The sequence below is a fragment of the Malaya genurostris genome, chromosome 2, assembly GCF_030247185.1.
Source record: "Malaya genurostris strain Urasoe2022 chromosome 2, Malgen_1.1, whole genome shotgun sequence".
NCBI lineage: Eukaryota > Metazoa > Arthropoda > Insecta > Diptera > Culicidae > Malaya > Malaya genurostris.
Genome location: NC_080571.1, coordinates 228,364,529 through 228,381,473, shown reverse-complemented (window position 1 = coordinate 228,381,473; position 16,945 = coordinate 228,364,529). Strand labels below are relative to the sequence as shown.

The 16,945-nt window shown below is 35.7% G+C and overlaps 1 protein-coding gene and 1 long non-coding RNA gene across 2 annotated transcripts; both read left to right on the top strand.

Annotated features, from left to right (window-relative positions):
• Window positions 1–490: 490 nt before the first annotated feature.
• LOC131427914 (uncharacterized) lies at window positions 491–3,621 on the top strand. The gene is made up of 2 exons (XR_009229322.1): window positions 491–629; window positions 3,311–3,621. It is a non-coding gene; the product is annotated as an uncharacterized LOC131427914 (long non-coding RNA).
• Window positions 3,622–15,612: 11,991 nt separating this feature from the next.
• On the top strand, window positions 15,613–16,826 carry LOC131432688 (uncharacterized). Its single transcript, XM_058599122.1, has 5 exons — window positions 15,613–15,713; window positions 15,833–15,932; window positions 15,990–16,174; window positions 16,225–16,397; window positions 16,453–16,826. The coding sequence occupies exons 1-5, from the start codon at window positions 15,648–15,650 to the stop codon at window positions 16,619–16,621; spliced, it is 693 nt and encodes a 230-aa protein (XP_058455105.1). The 5' UTR covers window positions 15,613–15,647; the 3' UTR covers window positions 16,622–16,826.
• The last annotated feature ends 119 nt before the right edge of the window (window positions 16,827–16,945 follow it).

Genomic DNA, 16,945 nt, shown 5'->3' with positions numbered 1-16,945 from the left:
AGACTGTATTTATTTTTTTCATTTACCAACCTAGTTGCCATTCATACAGATTTACCTGTAATGTATTGATTTGTATACGTCCATGCGAATTTCATGCAGGATACAGATTTAATACATATTGCCAAAACTATATACATAATTGTGCCTACTTCGCATCCTCCAACGCAATACAAAATCGAACCCGTTTTGTTACAATATTTACTTGCTTCTGGTCTGCCGCCACTTAATTTCGGGTGAAAACTACCAACACAATAAAAAATAGTCTAGATGAACAACGTTGAGTCAAATAAATGGTTACCTTCCAACATCGCGAAAAAGTTAAATATATTATCAACAGTATGGTCTTCTTTACAATATACTAATGTTACCATGAATACATATATAGTTGGCTAGAAGATTGCACTCAAATAAAAATTCACGTTCGATTCACTTGAACAATCACGTAAAATGGTTTCAAATGTCAAATTGAATATTTTACGTGACGTAAATGAATGTTATACGAACATCCCCTAAAATGAATAGAGTCATCACATAAGGTTTACGTGAATTGACCAAACGTCAAACAATCTACGTGAATTTCCAGTGTGAAAAACTCGATTTTGAAAATGGCGAGCAGTGACCCTCGAAGTGTAAGTAGTGTAAATATTTGCGAGAAAAGTTTTTTTTTTTTTCATAAATACGTTTATTTCATAGGCAATATACATAAGTTTTTCTTCGCCGTGGCATCCACAATACATAGTAGTTTAAACCTAATACATTTCGAATATCATATTAGTATGTTGGTACTCATTAGTTAATCTAAACACTGTTTTTATCAAGCGAGTTGCTATTTTAAATTACATTAAATAAAATACATTTATTTTGTACATGATCTTATAACTATTTCAGGATTGTTTGTATCAGTTCACCACTTATATTCAATATCCTATAGTTGGCTATTGGTTGAACTCATGGAAGAGAAAACAGTTTAACATAAAATAAAATTTAAATTGGAACTCCAATGGATTTAATGAAATGATAAAGAAGTTTCATGTATGGAAGGTCACGACAAGCAAGAATGTCGCGAACTGGGACATTGGATAGTCTACCTTGGGTACGCAAGGAATTTATTAGTTGAGATCTGACATCACGAAACTCCACGCATGTCCAAACAACATGGTCAATATCGCGGTAACCTTCGCCGCAAGCACAATGATTAGTCTCGGAAAGTCCAATTCGAAGGAGATGTGCATCTAACGTGTAGTGATTGGACATGAGTCTGGACATCACACGAATGAAATCTCTACTCACATCCAGTCCCCTGAACCATGCCTTTGTCGATATTTTAGGAATAATTGAGTGCATCCACCGACCCAGATCATCTTTATCCCAAGAAGCTTGCCAGCTGGCAAGTGTTCTTTGGCGAGACGCGCTATAGAATTCGTTGAAAGCAATCGGTCTCTCATAAATTTCACCCTCAATAGCACCACGTTTGGCTAAAATATCGGCTCTTTCATTGCCTGGAATGGAGCAATGAGCCGGAACCCAAACTATTGTGATTAGATAATTATTATTCAATATGTCGTTCAGACACTGTTTTATTTTACCCAAGAAAAACGGTTCATTTTTGCCAGCAGCGTTTGAGCGAATGGCTTCAATTGCACTCAGACTATCTGTGAAGAGGAAATAATGGTTTGGAGATAATGTGACGATTACATTCAAGCTATAATGAACTGCTGCTAACTCTGCTATATAAACAGATGCAGGTTCTTGAAGCTTGAATGAGGCCGAAACATTATTGTTGAACATACCAAACCCTGTCGCTTCTTCCATTCGCGATCCGTCCGTGTAAAACATTTTCTCAGAGTTAATATGCCTGAACTTACTTGAAAATATTTTTGGGATTTCCATAGAGCGTAGGTGGTCCGGGATTCCACGCACTTCGCGCTGCATGGATGTGTCGAAAAATAAAGTTGAGTCAGGTACATTTAGGAGGCTGACACGGATAGGAATATATCTTGAAGGGTTGATTTCCTGTGACATATGGTTAAAATATACTGTCATGAATTTTGTTTGAGATCGAAGCTCGACTAGTCGTTCGAAATTATTAATTACCATGGGATTCAGCACATCACATCTTATTAGCAGGCGTGATGAAAGCTCCCAAAATCGATCTTTTAATGGAAGAACTCCCGCCAGAACTTCAAGACTCATTGTATGTGTCGAATGCATGCAGCCTAAAGCAATTCGCAAACAACGGTACTGAATTCGCTCAAGTTTGATAATATGAGAATTTGCAGCGGAACGAAAACAAACGCATCCATATTCCATCACTGAAAGTATCGTTGTCTGATACAATTTTATTAGATCTTGCGGATGAGCACCCCACCAAGACCCTGTTATTGTTCGAAGAAAATTTACTCTTTGTTGGCATTTCGTTATCAGATACCTAATGTGTCCTCCCCACGTGCATTTGGAATCAAACCACACCCCGAGGTATTTGAAAGTCAAAACCTGTTCGATTATTCTTCCCATCATATGAAGCTGAAGTTGCGCGGGATCATGCTTTTTTGAAAAGACGACCAGCTCTGTTTTCTCCGCAGAGAATTCGATACCAAGATGAACAGCCCAAACGGACAATTTATCTAAGGTATCTTGCAATGGTTTTTGCAGATCAATAGCTTTGGATCCAGTAACTGAAACCACGCCATCATCTGCCAATTGTCTTAGTGTACATGGGGTTACTAGACAGCTGTCAATGTCATTCACGTAAAAATTATAGAGGAGCGGACTGAGGCATGAGCCTTGCGGGAGACCCATGTAGCTAATTCTGATTGTTGCCAAATCGCCATGTGAAAAATGCATGCGTTTCTCTGACAAAAGGTTGTGCAAATAATTATTTATAACCGCTGGGAGTCCATGTTGGTGGAGCTTGTCTGAAAGAACATCAATGGAAACTGAATCAAATGCTCCTTTAATGTCTAAAAATACAGATGCCATTTGTTGCTTTTGAGCGAAGGCAATTTGGATGTCAGACGAAAGTAATGCAAGGCAATCATTCGTCCCTTTATTTCTACGGAAGCCAAACTGAGTATCTGACAACAAACCGTTCGTCTCGACCCAAGTGTCGAGACGTCGTAGAATAATTTTTTCGAACAATTTTCTGATGCAGGACAACATCGCAATGGGTCTATATGAGTTGTGATTGGAAGCTGGTTTCCCCGGCTTTTGAATGGCGATAACTTTCACTTGTCTCCAGTCAGGTGGAACAATATATGCGAGAAAAGTTATTTAATTACAATTTTTTACTCCATCGACCGGACCATTCCAGTATGAAAGTTTCCATGTGTTCAACTGGACCGAGTGCCTGCGTGAGTCGGGAAGTTTACCCGCTCCTGCCGAATGCTTCAAACAGGCCGTCGGTATGAAGCTAGAGACACTGGAACCATGTAATGCGACTTCAACCTGCATCGATAGTGTTGTGGGAGTTCTTGGATCTCGACTTCGGCTTCGGTTGGATGGCAGTGACAACAAAAACGATTTCGGGAGGCTTGTCGATTTGAGATACCACGACGTTATTAGTTGCTTTTTAAGCCATTGGAATTATATGACAATTTTCTGAAATAAATGTTTTATATTTCATGGCTTTTTTTCATTTCACAGATTTATATAAAAATCTGAAATCTCCCTTTTGACTTCAACCAATATATAAAATAGTAATTTTCTGGTATCTAAATTTGATATGAACTGATAGATAAATGTGATATGAACAGTACATTACATTTTACCTATGAAACACGTAACTTTTACTGGATTATGCATTAAGCAGCTTTTAAATGCCAGTCCATTAAAACCTACGTGAAAAGTAAGGTGGAAAATATTCACATAACTTTTCACGTAACTATAATATGATTATTATTTTGAGTGTGTGAAATATGAAAACACTATTCATATAGCTCATATGAACCGAATGCATGTGGCAAGTACATAATCGTATATTGTTTTTCAATGGACTATGTATTTTATTTGAGCTGACTATACAAATTGTTAATAAACGCATCTATTTTTTTTTATTAGGACATAAAGTTTCAGTATAGATGAATAATTTGTACGTGGATAACGTAACTGGAGTGCTGGATGCGAAGTTTTTGTATTTTGTGATTGTGCGTATTGTTTTATTTACATTGTTATTGAAAATAATTAATGTAAGTTTTACAGTCTTGTTCGTTTTCGTCTTTGGAATTGAACTTTTCAACATTTTCACCGATAACGGTTTCGTTTTCAGTCAAATTGAATCATTATGTAAATGGACTTCTGGTATATGAAAAATGAGTTCATTATCGGTCGCCGGGGAACAACACAAGCACTCCATGAAGAAAATGGTCATCCTCTTCCACTTCCCGAATTTAAACCACTAGAATCAGACGAAAGAAGTAGCAAGATGTCTCAGTGCGGTAGTCTGGCAGGTGTCGAGGGTTACTTCTTGACTCGGCTGTTGATTTCATTCTAGATGCTCATTCTTGCTCCGGAAAATACTTCACAGGACAGTGATCCAATTCCCTGGATCAGCAACTGCAACAAGCAATGCTGGCCCTCAAAGTGTAAGTAGTGTAAATATTTGCGAGAAATGTTAATTAGTTACAATATTTGAATACATCGTTCGGACCATTCCAGTATGAAAGTTTCCATGTGTTCAACTGGACCGAGTGCCTGCGTGAGTCCGGAAGTTTGCCCGCTCCTGCCGAAACAAGCCATTGGTTCACCGAAAAACGAGTTCAAAATCGGTATGAAGCTAGAGACACTGGAACCATGCAATGCAACTTCAACCTGTATCGGTAGTGTTGTGGGAGTTCTCGAATCTCGACTGCGTCTTCGGTTTGAAGGCAGTGACAACAAAAACGATCTCTGGAGGCTTGTTGATTTGAGATACCACGACGTTATTATTAGCTTTTTAAGCTATTGAAATTATATGCTAATTTTCTGAAATAAATGTTCCATTTTTCATGGTATTTCTCATTTCATAGATTTATATAGAAATCTGACCTTTTGACTACAACCAATAGATAAAATAGTAATTCTCTGGTATCTAAATTTGATATGAACTGATAGATAAATGTGATATGAACAATACATTACATTTCACCTATGAAACACGTATCTTTTGCTGGATTATGCATTAAACAGCTTTCAAATGCCAGTCCATTAAAACCTACGTGAAAAGTAAGGTGGAAAATATTCATATAACTTTTCACGTAACTATAACATGATTATTATTTTGAGTGTACCATATCGGTATTATGTACGATTCAGACGATCCGGCTCCTTCCGTCACAGTCAACCTCCGTCACCGTCACCGTCCAACATTAATTACATGCATTCTTATGGAGCCATTCACACGTAACATCACCGTCACGGAACGTCTTGACGGACGGAGCGTGTGAACGTTCCGGTAAAGAAAGTATTAAACTAATTTTGACAAAAGCTGACGTTTCAAGGACGGTGACGGAAGGAGACGGATCGTTTGAATCGTGCATTAGATTCTCTGCTACATAAGTACCATAAAAATTTCATCAAGGCTCATTAGGTAAGCAAAAAAAAGGTCCCACGACAACTTTTTCTCATGCCTATTCAAGCTAAAAACCAATATCGGTATTTATCTAATTTATTTATTTATTTATTGTAAAATCAACAGACACGATGCGGTTCTAATGGTTTATTCTAATACTATGTAAGAATTTGGCTCTTGTTTTATGCCGTGAAAGATTGAAGTCGAACTCAGATGACACTCGATTGAATGATCGTGGTAAGCCGATAATCGCACCGTTTATCCCGTAGTTAGCGCAGCGTAAAGGAAGTCGAAGGAAAGCGTTGTTGCGGAGAGGTCGAGGATGAACATTGATGTTGACTTCACGGAGCAAAGTGGGACAGTCGATCCTATCGTTCAAAACATCTGCTATCATTAAGGTCTGTGGACAGAGGGTCACGTGTTGAGTTTTAAATCGACCACGTGGCTCGCTCAATTCCCTTTGCGCATCGTATTTCTCTTGTACTCTCTCGTATATGAGCAAACTGTACCGGGTTGCCAGCTTACATTTTATTATTTTGATGAGAAGTTTTATCACATTAATCTATCGTATGGGTTGGACTAGAGTGCCTATAATCAGAGTGACGACATCTCATCCGTAATTTTGGCAACAATTCAAAACATTCCATTAGCTTTACATTGAATTGACAGGTCGTTTGCTCGTTTGGAACTGGGAGCTGTCATTCCAAACGAACAGCTGTCGCCACTCTGATTATAGTCACTCTAGGTTGGACATTACATGGATTCCAATGAACAATGAAAAAATATTTAACTTTCACAAAGATAGAATGTCTGTGTGTTTGGCAGCCTTGTCGAGCCAGTTTTATTTCTCTCTCCTTTTTCAGAATGCTATCAGGAAACCAAAGCGAAACAAATGGCGGATGCATTGAAACTGACTTTGTTTCACAGAGAAATACAAGACTTTATTTTTATCGCGATAACATATATGTTTTTATGTACTAATCGCATTTAAACTAAATTATCTAGATTTTGTCACGGTAGATTTATAATACAAGCCTTCAAAGCCGAGATATTCGATGAACAAGCAGAGGTGTACATTTCCGAGCGTTCCATTTTTCTGCAGTTCTTCAGTCAGAAAAAAAATACAACACGACCGCTAAATTCAATGAATCATTCTGAAAATTTCACAGAATATTCTCAACTAAATTTCGAAGACATTGTCAGGTGGGTTTTTCTATATTTTGCACCGTTTCCAAGAAAATTCAATTTGAAACGGGAAAATAGCAAAAAACCTACCTCTTTACGGTACTGTCCTCAGCCCTTAAAGCACGCGATAGCTCTCGTCTTACTTGCAGTGTGTCTAGACTAATTAGCAATCCGCGACTTTCATAGCTCGGTAGTTGATGAGGATTGGTCCGAGGTAAACGGCGAAGAGCGAATCTACGTTGAATCGACTCGATTCTATTAACGCCATTGAGGCAAAGGAGGGTTCCAAACAGCTGAACAATCTTCCAGAGTATAGCGAACGAGTGATCAGTACAGAGATTTCAAGCAGTAAACATCCGTAAAATGATTAGCCGTTCTCATCACGAATCCAAGGCAGTGAGAAGCTTTAGCCACAATGTGCTTGGTGTGTTGCTTGAATGTTAACTGCTCGTCAAGAATGATCGAGCATTTTTCTGGATTGCCGATCATGTGATTCTGGTGAAAATATCAGAAATACAGAATGCATTGTTCTAAATGTATGATCTGATCCTTTCTCCGGAGCAGCTAAACTGAAGCAAACATTGTTCCCTTTAAAGAATGCCTTCAGCTGGAACTAGTAGTTCAAGATGCGATTGATGTGCCGGAACACAATCTAGAGGTTTTGCCTTTTGAACTCCGCTGTAGAAAAAAACAAAATTGAATTGTGTTTTAGTTCCGTATTTTTTGTGCATAGAATTCGCGTAATTCGCCAATTAGTCATGCAAATAAGTTGTTGAGGATTGGGTTCGCAGAGCCATTTAGTAAACTCAATAAATGGTACATTTGCTTATAAATTATACTTCTGCTTGATACTAGTATTAGATCTGAAAGTATAATAAAAATTAGCTAGACTTCATAACTGTCGATAAAATCAGTAAGCAATTATTTACCCTAAAATCACTGTGACAAATACCGTAAAAGGGTCAAAAAGGATTTGGCCTATGTTGTTTGTTCTAGGTTTTTCAACTGACGCCATATTGCGAGCACAAAATGAACATGACAAAATGAATTCAAGTAAGTACGTGACACATAAAATATATGTGACAACAGCAATAATTCTGACATATGGTTCATTTCATATTCAATCATGATCCGATGAATGGTAAGAACATCACGTGAACTGATGACAAAGCCATTTTTTGGAATCTACGTGATTTTTCACATAAGGTTAACGTGTGGATTTTTTTGAGTGTAAAGCCAGACTCCTGTTATGACGTCATGAAACTGTGGCCGGCATCATTCTGCAAAAACTAAAACAATGAAGAAGAATAGCTATCAAGAAGTTGAATATTACAAACTATTTGTTTATTCAGTACCCTTTACCGCACTTTCCCGCAAATTATCGATCAGAATATCATCACTACGATTGGCACATTGTCACAAACTGTTTTACCGGTAGCGACACCTGCCAATGAAAAATGGAACCAAGAAAAGGAGGATTCTTTCGGAAATTTTCATATCGGTAGTAGTGATTTATATTTTTTATTTTCATATTTATTGTTTATTCAATAGTACGAATAGATATCAGCAATAAAAGTACACTCGGAGTAGAAGAAAATCGATTTCAAAGTGATTACTACTACTTTTTTTTAGTGTAAACTACGATTAAACGTGGAAAATTTTCAGAAATGTGTGAAATTGAGTAAGGTTAGGTTTTTTCGGATCAACATTTTTTTTATACAGAAACCAGTGTAATGTTGATTTCTCAAGTACTAGAATGTATAGCGATCGAGTACTATTTATTTTGGATAAATAGGCATTTGAAAAATGGTATCAAACCAAGTTTAATGCTCTATTATGAATAAACGGTAGATTTCGTACAATGAACTAAGATCAGCATTACAACCTCATAGTAAAAACTTTTTCTTCAACTTCTACTATGATTTTTCAAATGAATTTCCCCGTTTTCATAAGAAATCGTTGAAAAGGTGGAGTAATTAGCAATTTTCCTACCGATTTGACAGCTCTTGCTGAAAGTATCATCTCTAAACAAGCAGCGCCTCTACATTTCAGTTTTGCGACAATATGCCAATAAGGAAATTAAGATTTTACTCGGTTTGAAATGTTCGAATGTTTGTTTACCATACTACCCGTATAGCGTTTTGACTACCTGGGCAGCCATGGACACCAGACGGCTACCAAAATTGATTCAGTGACGGTTGTCAAATCCAGTTTGATAAAACAAAGTCGCCTGTATCTAAATTAGCCGTGCGTTTTCATCTTCTCACCTTCGCTGAAAATGTCAAAAATTTCCATGTGGAAAAATCCTGGTGGATACGGTTGTATCACAGACTAACAGACAGGACACTCAAATTAGATTCTTTAACCAAATAAACGGTCATTTCGAATATTCCTTTAGTTGGGACAGTATTCGCATATGTTATGATGGCGCCACGTTACCCTATCAAATACATCGTGTCTGTCATCTAGACTGTGTTTATTTTTTTCATTTACCAACCGAGTTGCCATTCATACAGAATTACCTGTAATGTATTGATTTGTATACCTCCATGCGAATTTCATGCAGGATACAGATTAATCACATATTGCCAAAACTATATACAGAATTGTGCCTACTTCTCATTCTACAACGCAACACAAAATCGAACCCGTTTTGTTACAATATTTACTTGCTTCTGGTCTGCCGTCACTTAATTTCGGGTGAAAATTACCAACACAATCAAAAATAGTCTAGATGAACAACGTTGAGAAAAATAAATGTTTACCTTCCAACATCGCTAAAAAAGTTAAATATATTATCAACGTAATCCAATAATTTATTGTGACGATTCATTATCAAATATTTCGATAAAATCAGGCAACCCTGCAAGCAGCTGATCGGTGTTGACAAACGAGGGGAAACCAACTAGTAAAAAAACTTTTTCGTAACACAAGGGGTGTACCGATAGTAAATAGTTCGCGCAGTACAATATAGGTGGAACTAGTGCATCACGAAAAATGATTTTTATAAGAATTTACTCATACTGTCATGTCTGTTAGTCTGTCGTTGTATCGTTTGAGTTGTATATCTGGCAGCGGTGAGGCAGTCGGTCACCAGAATGTCTGCCAGCCATATTTTTCCGCTGGCAGCGTTTAGTCAGCCATCTGGCAGCCATGCGCATGCGGGTATGAGTGCTCTGATCAAAGATAAACTCAAGATTACGAAGTATCATAAAAACCTATGAAGCATTTTAGGTCACGGTTCGTGAACCGATGAACTGTTTCAGAATATCTGTTGATTGACCCCTCAGTCTGTAAGGTTCAATTAAAATGCTTGTACCCATGGTAACCTATTAATTGTTTACAAATAAAACTAACTAAAAATGGAAACAGCAAAGCACGGGTTGCAGTTGTGTTGTTAACGACTGTGAAAGCCGATCAAAGGATTCAGTAACATTTTTAAAATTTCCTGACAAGTCAAAACTGTGAGTAATCATGCAATATGAATTATTACTTATGTATGCAACAATTTATTGACAGGTAGATCGACCTCGTCATCATCTTCTTCTAATGTCAGTTATGCTGGTATATTAGGTAGAAATCTATCTCCTATTTCTTCTAATGTAAATAATCAAAACACAGGACCGCCTTGCAGTTCTTCTTCTAACGAAAACAATTTATTAATAGGTAGACCGGCCAAATCATCTTCTTCTAATGGCAGTCTACCTACAAATATTCCTTCAATGCCATTCGCTTCTTTAAATGAAGTCGATTTAGGCGATATAACTGAAAATAAAATGATCTACCTACAAGATCAACTTTTTCAAATGATCATCCAAATGAATTCGACTTCATCACTTTTTGAAGCATTTCAAATCGGATGGAAATTTGCAAATAATATTATAATGAATTTAAAATTTAACAGTGATGTTAAATAATTATTTGAATATTTTAAATTGGAATGCTCGATCTTTGAAATCGAGTGAAGATGAATTTTATAATTTTCTCAAAGTTCACAAAATTCATATTGCCATTGTGACAGAAACTTTTCTTAAACCAAATGTAAAATTGAAAAGTAATCCACATTATGTGGTTCATCGATTTGACAGGTTTACTGGAATTGGTGGTGGAGTTGCCATTTTTGTCCAACGGCAAATTAAACATCGAATTTTACCTTCTTTCAATACTAAAGTTATTGAAAGCTTGGGAATCGAAGTTGAAACCATTCATGGAATTTATTTCATCGCTGGAGCATATTTGCCATTCCAATGCACCGGCGAACAATTAAATTTCTTTAAAGGCGATTTGCAAAAACTTACAAGATATCGATCGAAATTTTTCGTAATAGGGGACTTAAATGCTAAGCATGTCCAGTGGAATTGTAGGCAAAATAACAGTAATGGTAAAATACTTCATAATCAACTCTCAGCTGGTTACTTTACAGTTCTTCATCCCAGTAATCCTACTTGTTTCTCTTCCGTGAAAAACCCGTCTACAATTGATCTGGTTCTAACAGATCAAAGTCACATTTGTAGTGAACCGATTACTCATGCTGATTTTGACTCAGATCATCTTCCTGTAACATTCAGACTTTCCAACGAAGCTATAATTAATCCAATTAGTTCTATTTTCAACTATCATAGAGCTAATTGGTTGGATTACAGATCTCACATTGAAAATCATGTGGATCATGAAACTATTTTAGAAAATTCTGCGGACATCGACACAGCAATTGATAATTTGAATCATTATATTATCGAAGCTAGAAATCTTTCAGTTCCCAAAGCTCAAACTAAATTAAATTCTCCTATCATCGATGACAATCTTCAACTGCTCATTCGGTTGAAGAATGTTCGTCGACGACAATATCAACGTTCTCGTGATCCTGCTATGAAAAACATAGTTAAGGATTTACAAAAAGAAATTAAACATAGATTTACTCTTTTGCGAAATGAAAATTTCGCTAAAGAAGTTGAACAAATTAAACCATATTCTAAACCTTTCTGGAAACTTTCTAAGGTTCTTAAGAAACCTCAGAAACCAATTCCTGCTCTCAAGGAAGGAAATCAAATACTTCTTACAAATGGTGAAAAAGCTCAAAAGCTAGCTCAGCAGTTCGAGAGTGTCCACAATTTTAATTTAAACGTTGTGAGTCCTATTGAAAATGAAGTCTCACTGAAGTATGATCATATTTCAACCCAAGTGTTATCACACGATGACATTATTGAGACGAATTTTGATGAAATTAAATCAATTATTAGGAAACTCAAAAACATGAAGGCTCCTGGTAATGATGGAATTTTTAATATTCTTATTAAAAATCTTCCCGATGTTGCCTTGAGACTCCTGGTTAAAATTTTCAACAAGTGTTTTTCATTAGCTTACTTCCCAAAAAGATGGAAAAACGCTAAAGTAATTCCTATCCTAAAACCTGATAAAAACCCAGCAGAAACATCAAGTTATCGCCCAATTAGCTTACTTTCTTCTATCAGTAAACTTTTTGAAAAAATTATCTTGTTAAGAATGATGACTCATATAAATGAGAATTCAATTTTTTTACCAGAGCAGTTTGGATTTCGTCATGAACATTCAACTACTCATCAACTTGTCAGAGTAACGAACATGATAAAATCAAATAAATCTTCTGGGTTATCCACTGGAGTTGCTCTTCTAGACATAGAAAAAGCATTCGACAGTGTTTGGCACAAAGGTTTAATAGCAAAAATGTCTGATTTCCAGTTTCCTATTTATTTGATCAAAATGATTCAAAATTATTTAACTGATCGTACTCTTCAGGTTAGCTATCAGAATTGTCAATCTGAATTGCTACCCGTACGAGCCGGTGTTCCGCAGGGTTCGAGTGTAGCTCCAATCTTGTATAATATTTTCACTTCTGATCTTCCAAATCTACCCGTTGGTTGTCAGAAATCGCTATTCTGTGACGACACAAGTCTGTTAGCCACAGGTAGAAATCTAAGAGTGATCTGCAGTCGCCTACAAAGAAGTTTAAATATTTTCAGTGATTATCTGTCAAAATGGAAAATTAAACCAAATGCAGCAAAAACGCAATTAATTATCTTTCCTCACAAGCCAAGAGCTTATTTTCTTAAACCAAACAATAATCACATTCTCAAATTGAATGGCTTGGAATTGACATGGTCTGATCAAGCTAAATACTTAGGTTTAACGTATGACAAAAAACTCACTTTCAAGGATCACATTGAAGGAATCCAGGCAAAGTGTAATAAATATATTAAATGTTTATATCCTCTTATAAACAGAAATTCTAAGCTCTGTCTAAAAAACAAATTGTTAATTTATAAACAAATTTTCAGACCAGCCATGCTTTATGCGGTACCAATTTGGTCAAGCTGTTGTTCCACCAGGAAGAAAACGCTTCAAAGGATTCAGAATAAAATTCTGAAAATGATTCTGAAGCGTCCTCCCTGGTTTAGTACAAATGAGTTACACAGACTCACAAATATAGAACCATTAGATGTAATGTCACATAATATTATAAGCAAATTCCGATAAAAATCGATGCAATCTTCAATTGAATCGATTCGCTCTCTGTATTAGTTAGTAAGTTAGTATATAAGTTCCTTTTCCCCATTACACAATACAAGTAGGTTTAGAATTTTCCCTACACAAAAATCTCAGAATTGCGGAAGCAAATGATGTCTTCATGGTAATAACCAAATCATATATATATATATATATATATATATATATATATATATATATATATATATATATATATATATATATATATATATATATATATATATATATATATATATATATATATATATATAACAGGGCTGAAAAGTCACCACTTGTGGCTGATCACCCAATTTAAATCTTAATAATTTAATTTTAACTCATATTCCAATAGTTATTTAAAAAAAAAAAAAAAAAAAAAAACTTATGTATGCAACTTTTCATTTAAATTTAAAGCGCTGATATATCTTGTGCTGTTTACATTTTGTAGAACTAAATTGCAATAAGAAAAAAGCGATATCCTTCAAGAGGAATTACAGATTGAGAGAGAGGACAAACGAAGACTGCATCGTATATGTAAAATCGACTATTGAAATCATTGGAACTAAAAAATACCAACTGCGAAGAATTAACCAAAAATTCAAGAAAATAACATCTTCCAGATTTAAAAACGATCAAATCATCGAAGCTATTTGAAATAATCCGTTATTGAAGGAATCTTTAAAAAATTTACTGGTCAAATTTTCAAGCCAGTCGGAACAAAACTCTGGAAGTTATGGGCCTTTATCTTTCCTTATCTCATACTGCAAAGAAGCAAGAGTTCGCTGACAGGCCCAAGAGTTCTGCTTCGATTGATTTGAAAATTTGACAAAGTATTCTTGGAATGTTTTATTATAACAAAATGCAAAGAAAAACGACGAATTTACGGAAATGTTAGACTCTACGCGCTCCCCAAAAAAATTAATTGTTTCTTTCGATTTTATATACAATAAACACTAAACGTTTAAACGTTTTGCTCGAAAGCAGGTTTTGGAAGTTCGTGTCCATCGTCATTCAAAAACTACTTCACCAATTTTTTTCAAATGTTACATACACTTTCTACGTGTAAATTACTAGACCCCAACGTTATCCTTTTCATTGTTTGTTTAAACAACCACCGAAAATATAAAAAAAAAACTTAAAAAATCAAAAAGAAATGTTGGGGTCTAGGAAAACGTCTACTGTAACCATTGAAATTTTTGTTGCATTCTTTCAGTTCAAAACCAAGTAAGTTCCCCTTATAGTCAAATGTTCAGCTGTTTATTTTATTTCTCAGTATAGGTATTCCCAGTTATACATTCTGGGAATGATTAAGTTTCATCGGTTCTGATTCTTAATACTTAAATAGAAACATATGTTCCTTGCACCATATTCAACTAAACAGATAGTGTCAGAGTGATGTAGGATTTATACATCATGTTCGGTTCATATTTAGTCAATTTCCGAATGATTATTTATGGAATGAGCAAAATGTATACACTAACAAAATTTGGGATAATATTTACATGATAAACAAACTAAGTAACATTCAAGTCGAATGAATAGTTGAAGTTCAAGGCTTTGACTGTTGACAGTGAACCGAATTCATCGAGGGGTCGTATTGCGCTGGTACATACAAAATCACCGACTACTCCATCTTGAGTTTATCTTTGCTCTGATTGCCCACCAAATGCCCCAGATGTTGGATACGATCAACGTTGCCAGATATTTGACCTCTATACCGCAATACAGATATGTACTCCCAAAATACCAAAAATTCACGGATCGTTCAGATAAATACCGATTTTCGTTGATAGCATAGATAGACATAGGAGAAAAGGTTGCTACGAGACCTTTTTTTTGCTCACTTGAATGAGCTTTGGTGACATTTCCGTGAACTTATGTTGACGATTTTTGCGCCGAATACAGATTTTTGGAAAAATGACCTGACAACGCTGGATACGATAGCACTTGCTGAAGCGCCCTATATTTGCCTTCGGGCTGCATAAAGCAGTTAACGTCAGGGATGCCAGGTTCACAGATTAATCTTTGTTTCACAGATTTTCAATTTTCTGCACAGGTTTTAAAAATGACACAGATTTCTGAAAATGATCACAGATTTTCACAGATTCTGGAATAAATCACAGATTTTCATAGATTTTTGAAATCGAACACAGTTTAGCACCAAAAAGTACAGAGCGGTTGAGGAAAAAGGTACGTGTTGGTAGTGAGACCTTTTTTTTTGCTCACCAAATTGATTTTGATCTGCTATTATGGTACAGGAAACGGGCACAGATTTTCACAGACAGGTTTTTGGCTTGATTTTTGAAAAAATGACCTGGCATTCCTGGTTAACGTTTGTTTGGATTTTCTTTAAATTTTGATGTCAGCAAGCTAGTGAAGTAGGTGATTACAAGAAATGTTTCATTCTATAACGGCTATGAACAACTTCGGAGATATTGAAACCAAATCTGTCTCGGACTTGGTAAGAGCACCAATGCAATATGTAGCTTAATGTGAAAATTTTTCTGCATCTACTCTTGCATTACACCGATTTTTTAAGTTCAATATTTTGTTCGGATTAATTATAAGAATCATCTTTAGGAGGACGAATCATTCCGAACTATATCCGATATCAAAATGCTCACTTGGGATGCTATTTCCGGAGGAGATTTGATGATGATGGTAATGTTCCAGCGCAGCGGTAAGTCTAAATATTCAATCAACTTAATCGAAATATATTTTGAATTCCTGCTTCCAGCGGTTAGTGCTGAAATTGATGCTTATCTCGATTTTCTCAAAATGAACAATTCGAGAATGCACAATGTATTGCTAACTGAAGACATTCAAGATCCTGCAGAGAAACAAATTGATGACGAACTCAAGGAAGAGGAGGAATATCTCACTAAAGCTTGCAACACCTTCCAGGAATATTTAGGTGAATCGGTAGGTAGATGACATTTTTAAGAACAATGTTTTGATTGGATATTTCACAGTCGTCATGTGGCTGGAACGAGATAAATAGGGTACGTGATATGACCGCTGAAATGACACAACAGTATATCAACATTGCTCGTGAAAAAGAGCGATTTCTAGTCATGGCTAACCAGCAGAGTGACATCTCCAGCATTCAAAGCGAACATGTTGGGATAATTCTTTATGGATTAAGGTAAGTAAGTACTGTTTTAACAAAGGTGTAATATAATTTTTTTTAATTTTCACAGCAAACAGCTTGACGATACAAATAATATTCACAATAAATTGAAAGCAGATTCTGATTTATTAATTCGCGAAATGGATTCGTTGAATGCAATCTTGGCTAAGCGGAAACAAACTCCAAAGCCAAAGAATTTAGATCTGCTTTATCCACCAAAAAACACGACGACGAAATAATCTGCTCGGCAGAATATCTATAGGAGTCGTTCCATTTTTATTGTTATGATTCGAATTTGTTAAACTGACTCCTTTGTTAATGCATATGTAACACTCCACTGAACTTGACACTTTGAAAATCGATTTTCAATATCCTTCTTCTAATTAATACTATAAATTCGAAGTAATATCATACATTTGTTTTCATTGTATGCGTAGAAACAAATACACAGGTCTTAAGTTATGCGGTCTTTTTTTATGCGGTTTTTCTTAATTCGAATTTTCAGAGTTATGCGGTTTTTTTATGCGAAGTTTCAAAGTTATGCGTTTTTTTAATGCGATTTT